The sequence below is a fragment of the Lepisosteus oculatus genome, chromosome 3, assembly GCF_040954835.1.
Source record: "Lepisosteus oculatus isolate fLepOcu1 chromosome 3, fLepOcu1.hap2, whole genome shotgun sequence".
Taxonomy (NCBI): Eukaryota; Metazoa; Chordata; class Actinopteri; order Semionotiformes; family Lepisosteidae; genus Lepisosteus; species Lepisosteus oculatus.
The window spans coordinates 57,889,707-57,914,543 of record NC_090698.1 but is presented as its reverse complement, the minus strand read 5'-3'; the positions used below and the strand labels follow the sequence as shown (position 1 = coordinate 57,914,543).

The following is a 24,837-nucleotide window of genomic DNA, read 5'->3' as shown; positions in this document are numbered from 1 at the left end:
TTAATTTGCATATCGCAAAAGTACAGTAGCACTTAGCTTACTCGGTTGTTAGTAGCTAATTGATTAAAGTTCTTGTAATGTGATCAGGACGCCTGCGCCATGCTTCAAGCAAGAACTGTTCTCAGTTTCGAATGGCTTTTTTTCTTTAGTTTTCCTTCATGTCCTCTTATTTGTGTTGCACTACTGATCCTGTCAAGTCCAAAGGTTTGATTTTATCAATGCCTTTGGACATTTTGAACACTTATTTTGGGTCCCCTTGTAGTCTTCTCTGTTCAAGATTCAGTTCCGTCAGCCTGTCGGGGTACAACGCTCATTTCAGACCAGGAACGTACCTGATCACTCTTCTCTGAACTGAATCCAGAACAGCAATGCCACTTTTATATAATGATGACCATACTTGTACACAGTATTATAAAGGACTTCGTCCACTCTACAGTTTTGACATAATATCCATTGAATGTGATTCTACACTTTTGAATAAATCCTACTATTTGCATTTCTATTTCAATCAGAATAAACAACTTTGTATCTGTTAGATGTTTAAGCAGTAGCGTGTGTGGACATATCCGGAAGGACTGGGTTCAAACCCCCGGGTGGGATGCTGTTATTGTACCCCCTGGGCAAGACACTTCGCTCAAATGACTCCTGTAAATGTCTGGTTGTAGAAATGGGACTCCAGACCATCAAGGTGAATGGGAATCTGTTCCCAACTGAACTCCCTCACAAAATAAGAGTAACAGAACAGTGTCACTTGGTTCCCTTCTCACTTTCTCTAATACTTAACAAGAGCATCCCATCCTCAAATCATTTTCAGCCAATCCATTTGCACTACTCTTCAGAATTGACTTTATTTTTCCCCCAGCATGCTGCTTTACCACGGCAATAACTAAACATCAACAAGAGAGAATAAAACAAAACAGATGGAATGCACAACTGAACAGCTAAAAAAGTTAAAATACAAGAAGACAGTACGTGTGTGCTCTTGTAGAGCCAAGGCATTGTCTGGTTTGTATTCCAGGAAGGCTCAGACTGACTTCATTCAGTGACATTCACTCCTGGCCCTGGGAGACTGCAGGTCACTAGTGTACTCTAGGTGTAATGAGGAGCTTATAATCTTCAATGAGCCCTGGACAGTAGTAATAAGGATCAATTAAGCAAACAGGTTGATTCAGATGCAGTCATTAAGAGTCTGGGGGGCGATGAAAATCAGGTGACACAGTATCCCTCCAGGATTGACTATCAGTGACTTAACTGAACCCATTATTCCTTAACTGGCACCAGCTAACAAGGGTCAATGAGACCATGAGAAAAGTTACATATGAGCTATATCTAGAGTCTATGAGTTATATCTAGTTTGTCTGGTTAATCAAATGTGCGTTTCATCCCATCAGGCTGGTCTGTGATGGAGACCAGGGAATTTGCTTCAGAAACAAAATACTTTGAATCCCAGAAAAATGCACTCTGTGTGTGAACAAGGATTCAGCAGCCACAGGCTGAATGATTACGAAAAGTGAGGTCAAATATTTGTTTACATAAAGCTGCAGGACCACAGCCATGTGCAGTTAAGTAGATGTGGTTAAATATGAACTAACACCAAAACTAAATCTCAGCCTTATGTGATTTTAAATTATTTTCCACAATTTCATGAGCCGTTATCATAAGAATAAATGCAGTATGTACTGTATATACAAAACAATGAATTATATTCTGTTATTTACAACTTTAACATTGTTTAAACTATGTTAAATGCATTAAGTATATTTTACTAGGATGTAAGATGTTTTATGGCTGGCATTAAGCTTTGCCTGGACATCATCAATTGAAATAAAACTACAATGTAAATAAAAAATATATACTGCATCTCATATCAACAGCACTGCTTTCATTATTGTATGTAATGATTTCCTAGTCATATAGCACTATGGACCTACAGTATACTGTCACAAACAACAAATATAAGCAAAGACACATCTCTTTGATAAAGCAGCCTTCATTTAAGCTCCTACTATTTATGGTGCAAAAAGGGCCAATAAAATTGATTTATTGTTAAATTAGATATTCCCATGCGTTTTATGGTTCCAGATATAATCCTTTCAGCTAATCAAGGATTTCCAGGGTATATGAGGTTGAGGTTAAAGTTATCCAATGAGAAATACTGAGATGATGTCATGTGAAATCATTAAAATGCTAGCTAATATATTTGACATTTCAAATTGAGGTAAAAGTGACACAATTATTGAGCTCATAAAGAATATATATCAATAACCATTTGAAAAGGCATGAATTTAGTTAACGCGAAACACAGATGAAAAATCAGGCAGTGCCCTGCTCAAGTAACGAAGATCACGTTCAGCCCGTTCATGTGCACCTCCACATGATCACCTCTATATTGTGAATGTCAGCCCATTAATCACTGCAAATGTGATTAACTGTAACTGTGGAAGAGGGGGCTCAGTCCAGCAGCACTGCAGGCTGCACTCCACAGGTTGGCCCGACTCTTTGTTCCATGTCAGGAGGATGGAGGAGGAAGAGGAGGGTCACAACACCTCAGGACAGCTGCCACATATCGGTGACATTTCGCAAATGCTAGCAAACTGAGCATGACCTTTAAATTATAAAAGGGGGGTGGATTTCTTTATAGGCTTTCCTCTGATGCCTTTGCAAGGCCAGTGTGAGCTCCAGAAGACCTTCAGCTTGTGAATCTCGGGCCCCTGCACACATCTGAGGGCTAGTAAGCACATCAGGCCCGCCTTTATGACAGAATCTAGGTCCTCTTCACTATCTTGATTAGAGACAACAGTTTGAATATCTCTTGCCACACTGCACAAAATAAGAACAAGGGAGAGCTATTTTGACACAAGCTGGAAAAGACACACAGAAAAGGAAATGGGCTTCCACTTCATTGACTACGACACTTTCACTGTTAGCTAGCTGAAATGAGGCAGCAACACTTTGTGTTCTCAATCTCTGCCCAAAACGTGGCTGACAATAATTCCTGTCTGCACCAAGCATGGATCGCAACTTCTAATCCTGAACAGGAGCCATCAGAGAGCAGACCGATTGGCCAAACAAGTCTGCTGACCAGAACTTTACTGAGCATGCCCAGGTCATGATAGAGAGGTTAGCAGCAACGGCTCTCCCCGTAAGTAACACAGGAGCTCCAGTGCTTTTGCTAACAACAGGCCCGGCTCCAGCAGTGCATAGTGCTTGATTACTATATACACAGGAAGTAACTTAAGGGTATTTGTTATTTCAGGCTTCACTTCAAAACTTCGTTTCCAGGGTGTGGCACGTAAAGCAGTGAAGAGAATCTAAATAGTGATTTTACATGCTCTCATCTTCATTCTTAATATTTTCCCATAAGTTTAAACTGTACCCAATCATCCAATTTAGTAAATGACATTCCATGAACACCCTGATTCTTGACAGAAGCTGATGGATACTTAAATGTACTGTACACAGAATACATATCCCCATAAACGAAAAACAAAAGAATTTACTTGCGAAAACCGGGGAATAATGAGGCACTCAAAAGCAAGTTCACTGTGCAAGATCTGAAAAGTCCTTTATACCTACTACAATGAAATGCAATTCATAAACCATAAATCACCTGTATGACCATGTTTGGGAGAAGAAAATAATTAAAACACTTTTCAAAAATCTTTTCATGGTAGTTTTCATCTGGTTGTTTCAGACTTAAAATATATCACAAGGTGATATATTTAAAAGTGATATTTGTGCTAAATATTGATAAAAGTGACATGTTGATGATAACTTTGATTGTACCCACCGCTACTAAAAAGTAAGATGATGTACAAACCTGAAAAGGCAGGGTAAAATTATCTGTGGAAGAACAAATTCTATAGCATTGTTATTAAGCCTGGTTTTACTCACGAGTGAAAGAAACACAAATGCTGTTTAATGACACCCTGGTCTTGTGATTTTTAGAATGAGGGTTTGTAAACAGATAATCAACAAAATATATAACTTTATAATTTTGCATAAGTGTTAAAACAATAATGTTAAAGTAAGGTTAAACTAAATAAGGAAGCATATATGCATTGTGCGTATCACGAAATTAGACTTATTAACACTATGATATTGCTATTTGATAAATATGTAAAAATTACCTTGTGTAATACAAAAACACAAACAAGACAAGTTGTGTACTCATGAAATTAATTTACTCGCGGTCAGTTATTTCCAGTATCTTTCCTCCCTTTAGTTCTGCCACGTTAGGCCCTGTCCAAATCAGATCTACCTGTTGATGTCTTCAGTTCGGATTAACCCGAAACAGTAAAACATTTTCAGGGCAGCACTGCCCGTACAAGCTACCTGTTTTTGGATTAAGGTTATACAAGTCTACCAGGGTCCCGAGAAATACTAAAAAATACATTGTATTCTCCGCGCATTGCCAAAGGTGCCCTATTGTCAGAAATACTGTACGCAACACCAACCTTCCGAATTAACTCAGCAGATCAATCTAATTAAAATAGAAGAACGGAAAAGGGAAAAAAAAACATTTATGTTTCTCTTTAATCGTACTCACCGAAGACCCAGCCCAAAACGGACACGAATTCCTGATAGGAGGTGAACTGCTGAGAGACAGAGCCCCGAATGACAGCGCCACCATAGAGCAGCCGAGAACCAGCTGCAGCAAGCCGAGAGACAGCAGAGGTCTGCCGGGGAGGAGAGCGGGGAGCAGTCGGGACTGAGATCCCGGCATACGAGACACCCCAGAAATGCAGCGGTGTCGAGTCCTAAAGGATGGGTCTGCCAGCTGGGAAGCCAACGATACCCCCGCAACGGGGCAACAAGATCCCGGGAGAACTACCGGCAGAGACATCGAGGACGACGCGGGCAGCAGCAGCAACAACAAAATAGCGATCAAAAAATAAAGAACACGGTTATCTTCACAGGAAGGCACTGTTAGATTTAGTCATTATGGTTCCTTTAGTTTAGGTTAAAGGGAAGCACCATGAAAAAAAGCATTAGTTTATTGTCCCGCTTCCTCTTCCACGAGAGTTATTCCTTCTTCCCATGTTCGTTTCGAAGAGACTGGGCATGAAGTTTTAAAATAACTGCTCCGTAGTCCTGCGAGTGGATTGCATTTCACATTTTTGGCATTTGAACGCACGGTGGTGATGAGGGATTCTCACCAGTGAGCCGCATGGGAACAGGCCGCAATACCGTACTTGTTGGGGATCTTTTGAAGTGTCGGAAAATACAAGGTTTGCCTGAGCTGCACTTATTTGAAAAGGCTGGCGGAAAAAAGGGAAATGGGAAGTCAGTCACTTCTAAGCTAGACCCACTGCATTTTAATTACCTGGATAGCCGCCAATATGAGAAAAACAAGCCTACTAGAAGATGCGCAACCACAACATCCCTTTGTAAATATTTTTAAGCAATAAGAAAAAAAACAACATACATCATACGTTTTTAAATTTTCTTTGGCTGTACAAAACTGAAGCCTTTTATGACATTTAACACTCGCACCCGAAAAGTTTCAGTCCTTAACAAGAGAAGGCTTTGAAATTGTCCGTCAGAGTGAATTCACATTTTCCTGATATTTTCAGGGAGACAAGCCCTGTCGTTTGTACTTCAGCAATAACTGTGACTATAGAAAGATTTATTGTATGTTATCGGTATTGTACGATCACCAGTAACTTAAAAGCAATTTGATTAACACCAGTTGCATCTTCAAACCCTTCCCAAATGTGCTTCAATTCAATTCAAGATTTAATAGCTTTATTATTCAGATATAAAATTATTTATTTAATGTCTTATTTACTATTAAAAGCCCGATTTATTTATTCCTTATTTCCACAGTACTGTAAATATCTACTCTGGGGCATTACAATATTAACCAAGAAGTTTACCAGGATTTCATACTTAACAACCCTTTGGTGTGCATTTTATTTTCTTTTTATCTGTTATTGCTTAAACAGAAAAAAAATCTGACTTGTTTTGTTTTGTATTTAGCATCTACAAGATAAATTATGCAATTGATATTAAAAATCTTGTGTTATTATTAACTATATTTAAATCTGAATTATGATATTAATCTGAGTTGTTAGCCATCTGTGCTCCACAACATCTTTTGCAAACATTCACCAGGTCATGGCAATGAGTGCTGTGCGTACAAGGTCTTTCATTTCAATGTCTCTTGCTTCGTTATTCATGGAGAACATCAGAAAACATTTATTCAAATACCTTCAAAGTTGAGGGTGATATTCCTATGGTACAGAGAGGCAAACACAGCCCTAGCCAAATAATGCCAGCAGCCATATCATCCTGCATCTCACAACTGACAACCCACTGAAGCTCAGCAGGTGTGAGTCTGGCCAGTAGCTGGAGAAGAAACTTAAGATCACTGCTGGAAGTGGTGTTAGTGGGGCCAGCAGGGGGCGTCCACCCTGGGGTCTGTGTGGGTCCTAATGCCCCAGTATAGTGATGAGGACACTATACCTTAAAAAGGCATTGTCCTTCGGATAAGAAGTAAAACAAAGGTCCTGACCCTCTGTGGTCATTAAAAATTCCATGGCGTTTCTTGAAAGAGGAAGGGTGTTAACCTGTCATACTGGCCAAAGTTCCCATTGGCCTATACCAATCATGGCCTCCTAATAATCCCCATCTATGAATTGGCTTCATTACTCTGCTCTCCTCTCCACTGATAGCTGGTGTGTGGTGAGCGTTCTGGCGCACTATGGCTGCCGTCACATCATCCAGGTGGGGCTGCACATTGGTGGTGGTGGGGAGTCCCCATTACCTTCACTCCATGAAGCTTGCCCCCTTACAAACAGCACAAACGATGAAACCCACCTCATTCAGTAGTGCTACATTTGTGCCAGTTTGTACCGTTGAAAGTAGGGTTTGGGCTTTTTTCATTTCCAAAATACAACACCTTGTAGGGGGGCTGAGTGATGTCATGACAAGGCGCTGTATCTCGGAAACGAAAGCAGCACAAACGCTACTTTCAACGGCACAAATGTGGCACTAACGATTGAGGTGGGTTTCATCATTTGTGCTTTTTGTAGGGGGGCCAATTCATGGAGGTTTTGAGTGGAGTGTTCAGAAAAGCGCTATATAAATGTAAGGAATTATTATTAATTAAAATCTGAGAAAACAAAGTCTCATTGAAAACAGGAAGAATGAGGAAAACAAACACCAGTTAAAGTCTTGAAAGTTGGCTGCTTTTTTGGTTTTCAGTCCAGTTTAAGGTCTTATATAACTGTCATACTTATACTGTATACCATATATTGAAACAAGTAAAGTTTTATTCCATGCTGAAAAGTGAAGAAAAGAAACACAATGATTCTGTTGTGGAACCTTCTTTGGGTTTCAAATATATAAGAAGCAATTATTGTGTTTTCATTATTATTATTACACCCAAAGAAGGCTCCACAACCAAATCATTGTGTTTCTTTTCTTCTCTTTTCAGCCTACGCATGCTGACGCAGCGACCTACTTGAACTACTTCTGGATATATTGGATTCGCTGGACATAGATTATAATTTGTATAATGTTCAAGACATTTTAAAATTGTTTATTTTTCAAATTAATATTTTATGTATGCTTTAATGTACGCTAATCCATGTGTTCCAATACCAGTTCACTCTCAAGATTTTGTTGTGCAGACTCCAAACCATGGCCGCTTCCACAAGTTTCACAAATGGTCTGTACACAATTAAAGACTGTTTCCTTAACTCATCTGCAAGAATACATCCATTCATCCATTTTCTAACCGCTTCATCCAGTTCAGGGCTGCAGAGGAGCCAGGGTCTCTCCCAGCAAGCAATTGGTGCAGGGCAGGATACACCCCGGAGAGGACGGGCGCCAGTCCATCGCAGGTCACACACACACACTCACGCCAGGGCCAATTTTCCCAGAAGCCAATTAGCCTACCAGCATGTCTTTGGACTGTGAAAGGAAACTGGAGGACCCGGAGGAAACCCACGTGAACACGGGGGGAACACACACATTTCAGCAGTGTAAACCAGTGCCCAACCATGCTGCCCACATGTATGTTTATTTTAGAACTTCAATGCATAGACATTTTTAAATATGGTCACTTAGATAAGTGCCAAAGAACCAGTCCAATCAACAATAAGAAACGAATTGCAGGCTTATTTTCAACTTCTTATAGCTAACGCCAAGTAAACATTATTAATCTACCAGTGTTCAGTTAAAAACAATACTGTTCTATTAAGAATTGCTTCTTGCATATACAAACTGCAAACTATTGCATACGATAAACAGTGTTTTGAAATACTTTCAAATACCATAGTTTATTTAAGTCAAAATCTAATTAAGACCGGGTGGAGGCATGAGTTTAATTAGCTTTATTAACTTAACCCGCCTGCCTGAGACAATGACAGTCTATCCTTCAGAGCAAGACTGTCAGGACCCCCAGCCTATGAGTGGATCCTCCAAAACTGCTTGCAAAAGTTTAAGACAGAACACAAACAAGGAAACAGTAGATTGAACCAAGAAGGGGACATCAAAGGTCTACAAAGAAGCCTTTGTGGGATGACTAAGTATTTCCAAGTCAGTGAGTGAGAATGGAGAGTTTGGAACAACGTGTTCTGAAGAATATTGTTTGAAGCGAGGGTGACAAGGGAATACTGGACTGTAATTTCCAAATGGGGAGGAGTCGGCATCGTGTCGCATAGCCCCCATAAAGCAACAATATAGATCACAAAATCCCAAGCCTGAATCCAAAAGGGGAATGGGTAGTGTTTCTTGAAGAAGGGGCTGCAGGTCAATTCTGTAGGCAGCTATCTGGGACAGTGAGCAGGAGGGACTGCGCTGCTGGGGAAAAGGGCAAAGGCTGAGGGAGAAGGGCATGGGAGCCAGTGGAGAAGGAGGGGGACACGTCATGCCTGCCTGTACCGAGACTGGAATTCCTGAAGGAGCAGGGACCAGCCTGTAGGCTGTGAACTAGGAGCCTGCACTCGGCCTGGTATGATGACAGGAGTCAATTCATGCAGGACACAGGAAAGATTTAAACAGGGAAGGGGAGAGACATGGGAACACGGAAGACATTTATGGGGTCGAAGGCCTGGTAGGTAAGATGCCCAATGATGAAACAGAGGAGAGAGGAGTGGAAGAGCAGACCAGGCCAGCAGAACAGAGAAAGTGAACGGTTAATTATTATAAGAATACTTACACTTCTATAGCACTTTTTCTGGACACTCCACTCAAAGTGCTGTACAGCTAATGGGGACTCCCCTCCACCACCACTGTGCAGCATCCATCATGAGTTGCCCCAACCTGAATGATGCAACAGTAGATATAGTGCACCGGTACACTCACCACACACCAGCTGTCAGCAGGGAGGAGAACTGAGTGCTGAAGTCAATTCATAGATGGGGATTATTAGGAGGCCATGATTGGTAAGGGCCAAAGGGAAATTTGGCCAGGACGCTGGGGTAACACCCCTACTCTTTTTAAGAAACACCCCGGGATGTTTATTAACCACAGAGTCAGGACCTCGGTTTCACATCTCATCCAAAGGACAATGTTTTTTCACAGTACGGTGTCCCCATCACTATACTGGGGCATTAGGGCCCACACAGACTGTGGGGTGAGCACCCCCTACTGGCCCCACTAACACCTCTTCCAACAGTTTTTCCCAGGAGGCCTCCCATCCAGGTACTAACCAGGCTCACACCTGCTGAGCTTCAGTGGGCTGCCAACTGCTAGTTGCAGGGTGATATGGCTACAAAGCCTGCCAGTTAACCCCAGTGCTCCCACCACCATCCCTCTCCTCCAACTCATCCTTCTCACTCGGACCACAGCTTCCACCACCACCCAGTGGCCCCATCCACCGAATCCCCCACTCCCCCCTGTGCCCCTTTTTATTTCTCCTTCCATGGAGCTCCAGTGCTAGAGCACCCCCTTGGCCACCCCCATCCATTGACCTGTGCCCACACCCCCTCTCCCTTCTGCACTCTGTGCTCATACTGGTCGGCCTGGATGTAATAATAATAATAATAATAATTGCTAACACTTATATAGCGCTTTTATGGACATTCCACTCAAAGCGCTTTACAGGTAATGGGGACTGCCCTCCACCACAACCAATGTGCAGCATCCACCTGGATGATGTGATGGCAGCCATAGTGCGCCAGAACGCTCCCCACACATCAGCTATCAGTGGGGAAGAGAGCAGAGTAATGTAGCCAATTCACAGGCTGTGTCACCAAAGATTCCATTCCTTTCCTCTTCTCAACCAGTCGAGGTGGCTGTAGTGCCGGACCCTTTCCTGGTCATTCCTTTCAGAATGACGCAGAGTCGAGGAATCCCAAGAACTCCAATTAACGCCCTACGACAGTGGTCCTCTGAAACTTACCAAGCACACAGCATATCTAATCTACTTGAACGGAAACTGCAACACTATTTTTATATTTTGGGGTTAGAAAGAATTGGCATTGATGAGTGCATTTCAAACCACTATGAATGTAAAATGTACATACAGTAGTAACTTATAAAACCCCCAATATACATCACAAAATAGACTAAATTTCCAGGTTTGCGCTGTGCCATATTGCCGTCATTGTGATTAAGAACGAGGCAACAAAACATCCGGTGAGATGAAGCAACCCCATTACGTTGTAAACAAGTGAATACATCTCTATCCAAAAACTTACTTGTTAACTCTGCATGCAGACCACATTGGAATACTTCTGTGGTGAAATGTCTGCTGCACAACCTGTACTTATTTGCTCATACATCACATTACATTTGACTCATTACAGTGACTAGCAGAAAGGGTTTAAATCACAATTCTCGCAAACCCACTCTTGATCTCACCTGTGGAGAGACCAAAAGTTTGTGATAACATGGTGTCCATACAGTACTTCCACAAAGTTCTCAATTTTGTGCTTAATTTAGAATTTGTCCAATTTTGCATTTCCGTCATTTTATTTTGTTACCAAAATTTAATAACCAGTCTGAAAAATTGGGACTGTAGTTCCCAATTAAAGCAAACCTGCTATGAACTTTGAAATTGAAGAATTCTTCAATAGCTTTATGAGTTTCCAACTCCTTTCTTTGCAGATCTATCAAGTCTTGAACTTATTGTGAGGTTTCAATACCCTCAGGCACACACGTTAAGCCTATAAAGCAGATCCAAATTTTGCCCCTGCTCTGTACTAATTAGTAATTGGACCTAACTACTGAAATATATTTATCATCTTTGGTCAAAAACTGCAATGCATTTAGTGAAAGAGTGATTTATTTCATCAATGCTGCTTTAAGATGGAAAAATAGCATAATGATATGAATAATTCAGCTCCCACTAATACTGTTTGGCAGAAATCTTTTTTTGTCTGCAAGCTGCAGGATGCATTCTCCAGTACATGAGGCAGCTTACTAAGTTAATACACTTACAGTAGGCACCCTCTGTAAATCACAATATAAGATAGATGTAATAATAGACAAATTCACAACTTACATATACTGTTTATGCAAGATCTTGGCAATTGTGGCATTAGTTTGGATGGCATACAATATAATATACTTTATGCGTCAACCCTGTATTTTTCCTTTCCACCCTGCCCTATGATTTTGGCAATAATACTGAACACAGACAATTTCAGTGCATTTGCAAAACAATTTATCCTTTTCAACGGATGCTAACATCTAATTTCACCTCACAGGGATCAAACTGTATTGGAGTGAAAACTTCAAGAATAACTCATTCTCTCTTGTTGGTTGTAGTCTTCTTTCTTCAGCACATTACCATAGTAACTTATTTCAGAATAAATTGAGTCACGAGCCCACTGATGGTTGTTTGCTTGACAATTAATTGCTTCCGCTAAAACCATGACAATATTAATCATGAAAAAGCTCTGGTGACCAAAGCATAGATAACCTTTATAACATTAGGAACATAAGGCTAATAATATATTTAGGATTAATTTAGAAACCCGGAATTATCTGTTTAATCCATTTACTAATCCTATTTTTTATTAAAGGATTGAAGTGAGTTTATTTTAATCCATTTTGGTGCAACTAACCCTAAGTCTTTTAAATCAAGTATAGGCTCCCATTCGGTGGAGCTCTGTTCCATAGTTACAAATACATGCTCTTGACTTCCAAGTGTCCATGTCTTACTTGTGAAGTAGTCTTGTAGGTTAACTTTATCAGTACCTTTCCAGATACTAAATATTTTTAAATTGACCCTAAAGAGATGTAGTTCCTTTAGCAGATGTGAGACATGCCTTACCGTACTGAATATGTGCCAAGTATAATGCCCAGTTTTCTGAAAATTCAGGATGCCTTTTCATTTTTTTATTGTAAAACAATGAAATGCATTTTTACGTGATAAGTTAAAGATTTTATTTGGCATTGTAAGGTGAAAACTGAAGACCAGCCTTTAGCCAGGGTATACATTCCTGGTTTTAAACATGCTGTAGCGCAACCTCACACCAATGTGTCAGTTCAGGATTAAGCTGTAGCTCTTACATACATGTGGGTAAATCAAGTTACAATCAAGCAAAATGTAAAACATTCAATGTGTACAGATGGAAAAACAAAATCAAACACCGTTTTTAGAATTTTCATACTTCACCTGATTGTTACACGACCTCTACAAGTTCAATTACTTTATGTTAAAATACAGCTTAAAAATACAGAACACTAATGATGTATGAAAATAATTATATATCTGTCATTATCTCTTAAAATTTGTGATCAGAGTATATCGTTTTTTTTCCAGTGTGCGCACCACAGTGTTACCCATAAAGAAAAAGGCACTTTTAAATGTTAACACAGTTCCAGTGTATGTTAAAGTATGTTCACAAAAGCAGAAATGCACAAGCATGGAAAATCTAAGACTACCAGTGACATACACTACAGCACTGAGAGATGACTTCACGCTTAAGATTCTATTTCACTCCTTTCTATTACTACAAAGAATGAAACCAAGGTCTGCGATGCACAATACATCAAAGTTTGATTTTGGTTTTCAAATGTAGCAAACAAGTGGCAATCATTTTAACTCAAGACACTGAAAAAAATATTGCATAGGCAAGAAAAAAAAAGTGGTTTCTGGTAAAAAAAAAGATTGGATCCCATCCATATGGACAGATAGTCGAACTTCTTTGAAGCAAAAGCAAGAATAACTTAAAAGCAGGAAAGCTTCCAAGTCAGGTGTATCGGCGTTCAGGGAGCAGCCCTGTGGAATGGTGCTGGAGGTTAAGGAAGGAAGGCATTTTTACAGCTCGGTGTCTTTGTACTTTTGAGGGTTGGCGTAGTAGCCTCGTTTGGACTGGTCTGCCAGCTGCTTGCGGTAGTCCTGCTCCTCCTCGTCACTGTGGTAGTACGTCTGGCTCTCGGAGTACGGCTTCGAGGGAGGCACCTGGGGCTCCGGCCTCGAGCTGGAACTGAGCAGAGAGCGTTCATCCATTAGTTTGCGACCCACACCATTGCTCTGGGAGAAAAGACCAATGTGGAATTAAGTCTACAGTGTCAGTGACTGGGTGCTTCACTAATAAGGAAACAGAACTGCAGGGGAGGCGAATCTGAAATGTCAAATGAATCTGAAATGCTATAAAGTCTCACCTGGAAGACTTTACACCTGAAATCTTTACCATCGTGTGGCCAGATCCGTTTCGATCTTGGGAGCTAAGGAAGGCTGGCTGGGCCTGCTCAGTAAGGGGGAGGGAGATCTCTCGGCAAAACTAGGTTGCTGCCGTAAATAAAGATGGTAGACCAGTAGGTGGTACTCTTCCTTCTGGTTCAGGATTTCCAACTAATGCCCCAGTGTGATGACCAAAAAGAAGAAATGGAGGGTTATCGAATGGCCAAGTCAAAGCCCAGATCTTAACCTCATAGAAATGCTGTGGGGGACTTGATGCAGGCAGTACTTGCAAGAAAGCCCTCAAACATCACACAGTTGAAGGAGTTCCGTAAGTAGGAGTGGGCAAAAATTTATCCAAATCAATGTACTGTAGGAGACTTATAGACAATTAGAAGAAACGCCTACAAGAAGTGATTTCTGCCAAAGGGGGCAACACCAGCTTTTGAAACTAGTGGGTGTACTTATTTTTTCCACAGCAGTCAATTGCATTTCTGACTTTTTTTCTGTTGTTGAAAAAATGAGTGCAAAGAATCATTTTCATTGTTATTTGTTAAATTAGATCACCTTTATCTATCAATATTGTTGAAATGAAGATCAAATATCCGTACATGTGTTGAACAACACACACCTTTTCATGGGGTGTACTTACTTTTCACAGCACTGTACATAAGAAGCTGTGAGAGTGTAAAAGACCAATTACACAAATGGAAATCAGAGAACAGGTGCGCTGCACACCAGTGTCCCTGTAGGAGGGGCCAGTAAAGTGATGTGTCCTAGCCGACTCAGAGGAGTCACGCCTCTCGCTAGCATGTGTTCCAACAGCAGTCCCAGAGCGAACAGGGGGACTACACGGGCAGGCTGTTCTAAGAGTATCCGGGAGAACGGGGCTGCCCAGGTAAACCAGCGGAGACGTCATGCGCGACGGAGAGTCTGAGTGAGACTTCTGTGTGATGTCTGGCAAGCCGCCTGCTGCTGCTTTTTGTGTCAGCAGGCGAAAAGGGCCGTGATGCAGGTGACCCCCACTGCAACCCATCTGCTGTACGAACCCCGACTGCCTTGTGCACAGAGACAGCAGTTTTAAAAGTGAGGGAGATGGCCAAACTGTGTGGAAGTCATCTGCAAACACAGGTTCACTCCAGTAAGAGAGTATTGTGTTTATATGAAGTAGCCTAAATCCTCCAACCATGTTGCAAAACTCTTTGGGATGAAAAGCACACATGCTGTATATACATACTGTACAGTAGTTGCAATTTTTTAGCTTTCTTACCCTATTGGTTGTGGTCGACTGTGGTCCAGTTTTTGGGGTTTAATGGGGACAGCATAAATATCTGGATGTTTCTGAGCTATTTCCACCTATTGAGAAAGCAGATAACTTTCATTATTTAAAAAAGCACTATAAAATGGCACATCATTGCAGTTGCACTTATTTTATAGTATTTACTTTAAAAAGTAATTCAATTGCACACTATGGAAGAATAGATATATGCTGTAAATACCCAGAAAAAAAGAGAATTTAAGATGTGTGTAAATATGTCCTATTTTTTACATTTTGAAACTTCAGGTCAAATTTGAACTCCTTTTCAGTCTTGAACAGAAAAGTCTTTGAGGTCACCTAATAAAGGTGTATTCAAAATAATTTTCTTAGATTTTTTTTTCTAGCACCTTTAAGTCAAGCCAGTGGACAGCAGTGGAGACTACATGTAAGTCCATTTAAAACAGAGACCCAGCCATGTTGTTGAAGAAGATACCCTGGTTTCTTTCAAGATAAAGGCTGGATCAGATCTTGGATCAATGAGATACTATCTAATGAGCTAGATGAGCTGCGTGACCTCTTCTCTTTTGTAGCCGTTCTTACAATTCAGCAGCACGCAGGTGAAACAACCACGAATGTCAGGAGGAACTGACCCTTGCGTTCTGGGCTTCCTGCAGTTCTAGCATTCTCTGGGCTCGCGCCAAGTTGTCCATTTTCTCAAAGGCTTTCACTTTCCCCAGCACGGACTTCACGGCCGGATCATCAGCGCTGTCCTTGGGGTCCCCCTTCTCTGGGGGCTGACTGTCAGGAGCCGCTTTGGGGGCTCGCGATCCAAAGGAGGGCTTGAGGGCGACCGGAGGGGGGTAGGGCTTCCCCCCGTACGAGTCCTGACTGCGCGGGTGGTCGCTGCTGGCGGGGCTGCTGGAGTGAGAGTCGCAGCTCCTGCTGGACTCGTACTGCTGCCTGGCAGCCTCCTCGCGCTGCTGGACCTTCGCCTGCGACAGCGACGTGAAAATGGTGGATTGCGCAACAGATCGTGTCAGAGGGCAAGCGATAAAAACAGTTTTGTTCGGGTCAACATCGTTTGAAACTTTATAATGGAGCTGACATTGTGGTGGTGGGGAGGTTTGCACCAAACAGTACCTAATTAAAAAAAGCAGGAGCAAACTTTTAAAAACGGTACATGCCACCAGGTCTCCATCGGTAAAAACGCTCACCACTACTTGCTATACTGCAGTTCCCGGTATGCTGCAGTCAAGCTCCTGTACACATCTGGAGCTCCAAGCAATAGTTACTGTGAGAGTGTGCATACTATACATTAAACAAAAACATCAAAAAAAAGTTTTAAATAAAACTGAAAGCTATCATCTAGGACAAAGCGTGTGTCAGTGGAGTCCAATGTGAGCAGGAAGGGACTCAGTGATGCGTGTGCACTGTGGAACACGACTGTTGTGACCTGCTCACCTTTGGTGGTTCGGGTACAAATGAAGGTGGAGGACTGGGTTCTCTCAGCACCTCTTTGCTCCCAGCTCCCTTTACCCATGCCTTGGGCTCTGGACTGGGTCTGGTCACGTGCTGAAACAATTTGAGGTTTAAAATTTAGGTGTGGACAGCAGCCAAGTATGATCGTTAATATGAAAAACAAAACTATGTGCAAACTATTTCTTAATACACACTAATATCCTGTTGTTCCAGTATTTTAGCACAAAGTATGCTTTAGGCACTTATGTTGGTACAATTAAAGTCTAAACAATAGGGCATTTAGTACAAGTTCATATTTATACAAGTCCCAATAGAATGTATGAGAGGGACATGAGCATTGCTTCAAGCTTTCTCACAGTTTTTTTTACAGGTATACATCAGGAAAAGTAAAAAAAAAACCCAGTCTGAATAACCTCTCTGACAACTTCCAAGTTTTAAAAGAAAATGTCACGCCTGCTGGGTGCTGATAAAGTTGGGTGGCTTATTTAAAACACCTATGCACCACACAAAATTTCCAAACACACATTCCCATGGGACGACAAGTCGCTAAATGCTGGTGACATAACAGTGTCCAAAAGGGGCACAGTGCACTCCTGTGGTATAACATTGCTAACACCTCATCTGATGTAGCACCCTCTAGTGTGTATTATGATCATAGGAATGTGTCACACTATCCAAATGAACTGTACGGAAAAAGTGCTCCAAACTTTGGAGCTGTTTTTCCCCATGTGGTTGCCTGAATGGGCCAACTGACTAAAAGTGTGGTGTATTTTTCACATTGGTTTGCATACGTGATTTAAGTACTCTCAAGCGTATTACATTATTTTGCTATTTTTCCAAGTATAACAACCCCATTTTCATATACTGATTATTTTTATCACTTCCGTGATAAAATTGGATTTTAATTTTTAAAGGAGAAATCTTCAAATTATGCCAAATGTTGACGGGTGTGATGTGGACAGTGGAATCCTAACCCCTCTTTTCTACATACTGTGTGCTCTACTTCCCAACCACAGTTTTGCCAGCTGTGGGGGTGTTCAGCTTAATATCATGACCTACTAGTTTATAAAACATCTATTAGTATTTTCCAGATATTTATAGAATTCAGTTGCTGTCTTGTATCCTCAAGTTAACACTGAAATTTTTGGAAAAAATTAAACGTATATGAACAACATCTTCCATTCTGAGCATCAAAAGACTACTGAATTCTTCTTAACGATCGCTAAAGCATTTGCAAGAAAAACATGTTAGAAAACCATTACATGAACCATGCAAAGATGACACACGCTGTGGTTTTAAGAGTGTGAACAGTAAATTGAGTTTCACTTTTTTTCTGACATTTCTTCTTAATTTTCCGGACGATCTACAGGCGCCTCCTTCCCTTTCCTGCCCCTTGCCAGGATCCGGCCTCGTACCTCCTCGCCGGCGACGGGCTCCGAGGAGCGGCTGATAGCGGAGACCTGCAGGTCGTCCGTGATCTCGTCCAGCTCGTTGTCAGTGTAGGCCCCTCCCTCGTCGGCAGTGTCGTCGTAGTCACTGGTCAGACGGCTGTCCATGCTCAGGTAATCTGCGCCCATGGCCGACAGGTAGGACATGCGGTCGTCATTTAGGTACAGTTCTTCCTCCGTCCCATCCAGCTAAAAGAGACACATGATGGATCTTTGTAAAAAGAAGCAGAAAACAAAACAGAAACCAAGCTGTAGACCACCACCAACTATCTTCTGTGGACATGCAAAGCATGAGTGCGAAGAGTGTCTTGACAAATGTGATCAGGAGTATACATCTCATCTCAATTACATTAACCAAAAAAGACAGTCCAGATCATTACTTTCACAAGGGATTGCATTACAAACCTGTAAAAATGCCAAGTCCCTGAACAATAAATTTTAAAGCAATTTTTCAATCCATCACACTGCTCTTCATAGGCCAGTGAAAACACATCTTTTTCTGCTTTAAAGGATTAATATGTAACATAACTATAGTTCCGCAAAAAAATATTCACCTCCTTTCAGATTTTTCTGAATTTTTTCCACTAAATGTTAGCAGAGGTTCTTGTGGGTCCTAGTGATATATAAAGGGAGTCCGAGGGAACAAATGACATCAAAGTTTGGTGCTTGTCTCATTTCATCAACCAAATCATTCAACTTTCAATGTGTTTGAAAATATGCAATAATTCAGCAAATCTGAAAGGGGGTGTATACTTTTTTTTAGGAACAAAAGGACAGAAACTGCACTGTATGAAATAAAGAGTGTGATTACCTTTCCTTCAGACACCCAGACTGACTGAGACTGTTGTTCCCTTACTGAGTCCTTAACACTTCCATACCAGGCATCATTGGCTGAATTCAAGTCAACAGTCGCTGTAGTGATCAGACAACAAGGAAAAACAACAAAGATGTTTTAGTGGAACTGATTGTTATGTTTATCATACTTAACGGTACACTAAAACATATTTACAAAAATGATAAAAACAGTGCTGTGAAGAATTACTTTTATTGCATATCCTTATTATTTATAATTGATATGAGATGCAGTTTACCAGTGAAGAGGTGTGAGCAGGTTTTCTTCAGTTTGATTGCCTGATCGTAGAGCTTGCGAGCACTTCTGTTTGATCCAGGCATCAGTCTCTGTCTCATGGTTTTTAATCCACTCTTGCTGTCTGGATTGAAGAAAATCACTATAGGATACCACTGTGTGTAGTTGAGCAGATCTACAGCCTTGGGAGTCACATCCAATAAAGCATGTTTGTCCTGAGTAAGAAAAATGACATAACAGTTATTATAATCAGAATACCACATTTACAGCAGAATACATTTTTAATTTTAAGGCTTCTTAAAGTAATCAAAATTGTTACTTCATACACAGAATACATAAAGACTCTGGAATACTAGACAATCTTAATTCAACCATGCTTTCAGTTTATCCATCAGAGGATTCCTACTGACCCCTGGCACAGCAAGTAGCTTTCCTTTGAACTTATAATGCACTTTTTAAATTTTACTAAAACTGTCATCAGCGATTGGAAAGTGAACTTCAGTTAATCTTATTTAATACCCACAAGCAGTCCCAATTACCTGTTCAATAATCTGTCTGATGGTGTTCAAACGCACCACACCTGAGGATTTTTCTGACCCTGCATCTTTGGGCTCAGTTTCTATAAAAGAAAGCAACACTAGGTCACTCCACATGAAATAAATAATAACAACTAATAGTTCCATTACTGCTTTCTCCAGTGCTACAGACAACAACCGAAGGTGACAAAACGGTAAAGGAATACTTACTAGCAATCATAAATTCATCAGGAAGTTCTGTAGCCAGTTTCTCATTTGCGGCATCAGCAATTGGACCAAACAGCACGACAGGTCTTCTAAAACCAGCTAGAATAATAAGACTCGGTTTCAGCAGTAACAACAACAACAGATGGCCTAAAGATGGTGCATTCAAAAATGAAATTTACAACAACACCTGACTGGGATTCAATAAGATATCAAACATAACAGTGGTTAAAAAAAGAGAGGGCCATTTGGCCTCGATAAGGAAAGCAGGGCTGCGATCTTTTGATAAGTGTGGTCAGCTAACACATTCTCCTGCCGAGACAGGATTTACGAGGAAATCCAGCATATGAGGAATGGAATGTCTCTCTCAGAAGGGAAAAACTATAAAGAGCCCCTGTAGAACTAATACAAAACTGGTGTGCGCAGCCACGAGCTATCAATGTTTACCAATGGACGTTTTAGTTTCTCTCTTGCCAGAGCTCCCTTTGTTTAAGGTTTTACACATAGCCCAGACTTGCACGATGCCTCCAGTGACCTACCCTCTCTCAACACCACTCGCTCGTAGGCCGGGAAGCGGGTGCTGACGGGGGCGGCAGTCAGATCATCGCGGCTCTTCCGGAGATCCTTCTTCTTCGCTGCTCTCTGTCCCCTCAGCCTCCAGAAATCCCCGCGGTCATTGGCTGATCCTTTCTGAGCATTCTGGACATTAGCCATCTGATCCGCTCTGATTAAGAGAAGCAGAAAGGCTGTTGACTAACAAGCAATGTTGCGAGACCCCTTCATTAGAGTCTATTAAAATTCAGCTTGATGATATTCTTGGGGTCACTAGTGAAAAGACTGGCTTCCTCTTGTGGGTACGCATTCTTATTCTGTATTCAAGTTCACAAGCCTGCTAGCTTGAATCCTGTAAGAAGGAAAGGAAGTTGATAAAAAGACAGCCAATCTAATGACAATTTGGAATAAAAGCAGTACCATCAAATGATCATATTTCCCATAGGAATAATACATTCCGATAACAGAAATATCACAGTATGGGTTGACGTTACAAAATTACATTATTGCAAAAGTATGGCTTTAACTGGGGAAAAGGGTTGATGGTTGTGATGATTAAGGAATGGTGTTAAGTTCTTAACTCAATCAAGTCTCTTCTATATAAGAAACGTACGTGCAAATATGGATACAAGAAAAGGTTAATTTCACGCTGAAAAGCAGAAAAATGTTCTGTCTGTTAAGCCTTCTTGTTTTGTCTTCGGTCAAAATGTTTAATCAGAACAAGGCCTGCTTCTATCTTGTTTTCAGCTTCATCTTCAAGTTCAAACATTGTGTTAGCCATTATGGTACTCCCTTTGTTTTCCTCAGGACTTTAACACACATTAAGAGCTCCTCGTAATGGGAGAGATCTCTAGCTTCAAAGTGTCCATCACTTTGAAGATGAAATGCACAGTACACTAACACAATTTGTTTTCCTATATGGCTTAATAAATATCCTTGTGTAATTTTATTTATCCCTGCAGACTATAAGCCTATTAGCCAATTCAAATCTGCAAAAAATGCAGTTCTGCCTATAACTGATCTATTAGCATATTAATAAGGCATTAATACCAGATTTACATGATGTTTGTCTGATTAATGCCTCATCTACCAGAAAAAATATCAATACTCACATTTTTTATTAAACTGCTGGTGCACACATATGTAGCCCAGTTTGATTAAAGTGTTGAAAAAACACCTGAAAACTTATAGTATTGTGATGTTTCACCCCAAGCCAAATGACACAAAATGTTTAGTTCTATTTGTTTCTGATTCGAATATAGCAGCTTTATGAATAATCACAATATTTAACAAATGAGTTTTGCCATATGTAAAATGAAACTCTCTAGAATACTAACAATGAAAAGGCCTGACTTGGAAATATTTCCTCCTGAGGTTAACGCCCACATCTATCTTCCAGGAATTACCTGCTTTTGCTAGGGATAATGCCTTTTTCCCGTAGCTGGTTGTCTTTTCCAGTTCTTATCGCCAGCCAGTTTCCCAGTTTCCCATCATACAAGGTATCCACAACTTTGAAGATGTCCCCACGAGAGAAGACCAAGCTCTGTGGAGTCTCTTTCTCATATTCAAAATGAGTCCTAATAAAGAAGGAATCTCCCCTGCCTGAGGACAGAATGTCCTCATAAACTGAAAGAAGAAAAACACATAGTAAGTGACTAGTTGTGACACAGAGGTGTATAGCTTGTACTTTTAGAGTTGTTCAAGTGAGAAAAGTTCTCCATGTACAAACTGTAATACATACATGCACTCTAAAGGTTGATTTAGACTGGCTGATTGCCAGTCAACCTCATGACTGGCAATCAGCTCTTGAAAACATGCATTTCTGAGTTGTAAATGCTCTTCCTATATTCTTGTTCTTAACCAGAGCTGTAAATTGTTAACAAATGATAGACATCTGTCAACAGAATGATATGAAGCTGCCCTACAGGATGTCTTCTGTGACCAGATTTATACTGATAGTTTTTTACTGTTCCCTGGAGCTGTGCTCTGTGCCACAGGACCGCTTACACAGCGCTAATGACAACAGAGGTCAAACAAAGTTGCCCATAAGGCCCCCTACCAAAGGGAATAAAATCTAAAGCTGGGACCTTCTAGATTCATGATCCACTAAAACACGTATCCCCTCCATTCAAGAGGGAAGAACTGCCCATTTCAAAAGAAAGCTAGGTTATTCCTGCACATTAACGCTATTTTATTTTCCTGACGTTGCAGCTGCATATTGTAGAACATGCTGTGTAAGAAATAATGGGTGTTTTTTTGTTGTTGAATATCTATGGAAAAATAATTAATGCATTGCAGAAGTTATTCACATATTCTGACTCCTCATCCACTCATTAAAAACAGAACCCCCAATTCTGAAAAGTCAGTTTAATTAATTTCTATGAACTGAGATACACAAACAAGAAGATGGGCTCCATACCTTCTGACTTGTTCTGGGCTAGTATGGTCACATCATCACCTTTGGGGATTTCTAGCAGAAAGAGCACTGCCTCCTCTCGAACAAGGCCTCTGAAGTCAACATTATTGACCTTGATAGGAACAAACACCAGAGGTTTGTGATTCTGGGAATGTCACAGTAAGAGAGGAAGCTTCCTACTTCATTATTTATAGATTCATAGAACTGCAGGCTATAATGCATGTCTAATGCAGGAAGGCACTGCAATTCTGAAAATAAGCAGTATAATATCTAATGTAACAATTTCAGAACTCTTGACAAATTAAATGCAAAGCTTTGACACAGAGATAATACAGCTCAAAGCTCAAATTTGAGCGCTCACAAGTGTAACTCTATAAAGTAGCTTGGCCTTCACTCTATAGGCACAGAAGTACCAAGAATACAACCTTACACCTAAATTAATAATAGCATACTGTAAATAGTACATCAGTGGAGTATTTTGATTCTCCTGTGCTAATATGATTAACACATTTAAAACTTTTTTAAATAAAACGAATACAAAGAAAAAGTTTTCAAGTAATCCACTGTACTTAGAGCTTTGACATCTCAAAATGAAAATTTTTACTTCTTATCTGGGTAATCCCACACCCAACTGTGTGGCAAAAATAGTGCAAAGTGAAAAAATCCGTAACACTTCTCAAAAGTACAAAAACCTAATACATATGTATTGACAGGTTAGAAAGCAAAAAAAGTTTCGGGTAGAGTATTTCAATAAAGGAATAAAAGAACATGATGTTGTTACAGGAAAGCCTATTTAAAAAAACAAGCCTCAAGGACTTCGTGCAGATTGTCTCCTGGGTCAGCAGAGCAGTGATGAGGGACAGAGAGTCTGAAAAGTCAGTGTACATTATGGTACATCAGCAAATTCAACATTTGCACAATTGCTTATTTGTGATTCAGTCTGGCTGACAGGGTCTTGGAGCAGCGTAGGATGAAACCAAGCCGAAGGTTGTTAAACGCAACTTGAAAAATTAGCTGCACAATAGACTGGGATTGTGAGACGAATCTAGGGAGATCCTGTACTACACAGCACCTGCAGCTCAACATGGTCTTGTATTTGTATTGTTAACGGAAATTCTCGTTCCTGTGTGGGCATCATGGAGAATGACTGTCTGGACATAACATTGCAGGTTTTATTGCCCTTTTACATCAGGCTGATAATCACACAGTGAGAGACAGGGCTTTACCTTAAGGATCTGATCGCCTGTCTGCAGCCCTTCCTGCTCTGCAAGGCTGCCATCCTGTACCCCCGCAATAAAGATCCCCACGTCATTGCCTCCTGCCAGGCGGAGACCAACACTGTCACCCTTCTTGAATCTCACCATGACAGTGTTGGGCCTGCAGGGAGAATTAAAAAGGAAAAACTGCTGTTAGGTTCATTGGTAATATGTCATTTAAAAGAGAAGGTATAAAAAAAAGATTGCATGACATTACTAGTAAATCAAAGCCAATTAGCATCAGTGATAAATTAATTGTAGTTGAAATAACAAGGCTGACTATAAAAGAGATAAAACATTCTTAAAATATATTACATGAAAGCACAAAAGTCTGAATAGTGTTTTAGAAACAGTGACCACAGCCGTATAAAAGCTGCCCAAAGAGGAATGAGCTGAATTACATGAACAAATCACATGGAACAAATACCAGATCAGCAGTAAAATTTAAGATGCACAGCAGCCCTATTATAAGTCTGTGTGATAGATATATTTAAAGTTTTCTCCAGCTCATTAGACGGGATTGTATATTTCTCAGAAGAATAAGAATACAGGCAGTCTCTGGGTGATGTAGCATTCAAGCTGCATGAATTTGTCTGAAGTAACAACCACCCTAATTTAAAAAATTTTGATTTGCAAACATTTAAACACCCGCCCATTCATTTTTATTTCTATCCTCTGTTTTATTTTTTTTCGTTGTATTGCAGAATACAGCATATTTCAAAATGTGTTCATGTGAGCAGAATCAGTGCATATGGTAGGATAGGAAGCTGTTAACACCAAAGTCTCAAACATGTGTGACTGGTTCAAGAGTGAATACAACTTGCAAACAGCTTACAACCCAAAAATGTGGAACAGCCACAACTGAGACTTAAAATTATTTTACATCTGATTATATAATGCTCAGACTAAAATTATATCCTGTTTAAAAAAAGGAGCAGAGCACCAGAGTACTCAAGTAGTGGGAAACTTGATTTAGGCTTTTTTTTTCATTTATTTCTTTTCTTCATTCCTCATAA

General features: G+C 40.5%; 2 protein-coding genes across 12 annotated transcripts in view; both read right to left on the bottom strand.

Annotated features, from left to right (window-relative positions):
* The window catches only part of fam189a2 (family with sequence similarity 189 member A2), a 29,016-nt gene extending 23,726 nt beyond the window's left edge, over window positions 1-5,290 (bottom strand). For 3 of the 5 annotated variants that reach the window (XR_001480779.2, XR_001480780.2, XM_015367120.2), the window contains exon 1: window positions 4,550-5,289. Coding sequence is in view for 3 of the 5 variants with exons in the window: in XM_015367120.2 (XP_015222606.1) it covers window positions 4,550-4,846 (297 nt within the window). In the remaining 2 variants the exon portion in view is untranslated. Of the gene's footprint in view, window positions 1-4,549 lie in introns of all 5 variants that reach the window. The other 2 variants (XM_015367136.2, XM_015367143.2) reach the window with 2 other exon arrangements.
* A 7,030-nt stretch (window positions 5,291-12,320) lies between these two features.
* Window positions 12,321-24,837, bottom strand: part of tjp2b (tight junction protein 2b (zona occludens 2)) — a 72,167-nt gene continuing 59,650 nt past the window's right edge. For all 7 annotated transcript variants that reach the window (XM_069187299.1, XM_069187294.1, XM_069187293.1 and 4 more), the window contains 13 exons: window positions 23,792-23,942; window positions 22,569-22,677; window positions 21,556-21,775; window positions 20,137-20,321; window positions 19,604-19,699; window positions 19,397-19,476; window positions 18,862-19,072; window positions 18,582-18,682; window positions 17,738-17,959; window positions 16,305-16,415; window positions 15,494-15,835; window positions 14,856-14,941; window positions 12,321-13,391 (listed from right to left, as the gene is read on the bottom strand). In XM_069187299.1, the coding sequence (XP_069043400.1) occupies window positions 13,223-13,391; window positions 14,856-14,941; window positions 15,494-15,835; window positions 16,305-16,415; window positions 17,738-17,959; window positions 18,582-18,682; window positions 18,862-19,072; window positions 19,397-19,476; window positions 19,604-19,699; window positions 20,137-20,321; window positions 21,556-21,775; window positions 22,569-22,677; window positions 23,792-23,942 (2,083 nt within the window). In that variant the 3' untranslated portion in view covers window positions 12,321-13,222. The remainder of the gene's footprint in view (window positions 13,392-14,855; window positions 14,942-15,493; window positions 15,836-16,304; window positions 16,416-17,737; window positions 17,960-18,581; window positions 18,683-18,861; window positions 19,073-19,396; window positions 19,477-19,603; window positions 19,700-20,136; window positions 20,322-21,555; window positions 21,776-22,568; window positions 22,678-23,791; window positions 23,943-24,837) is intronic.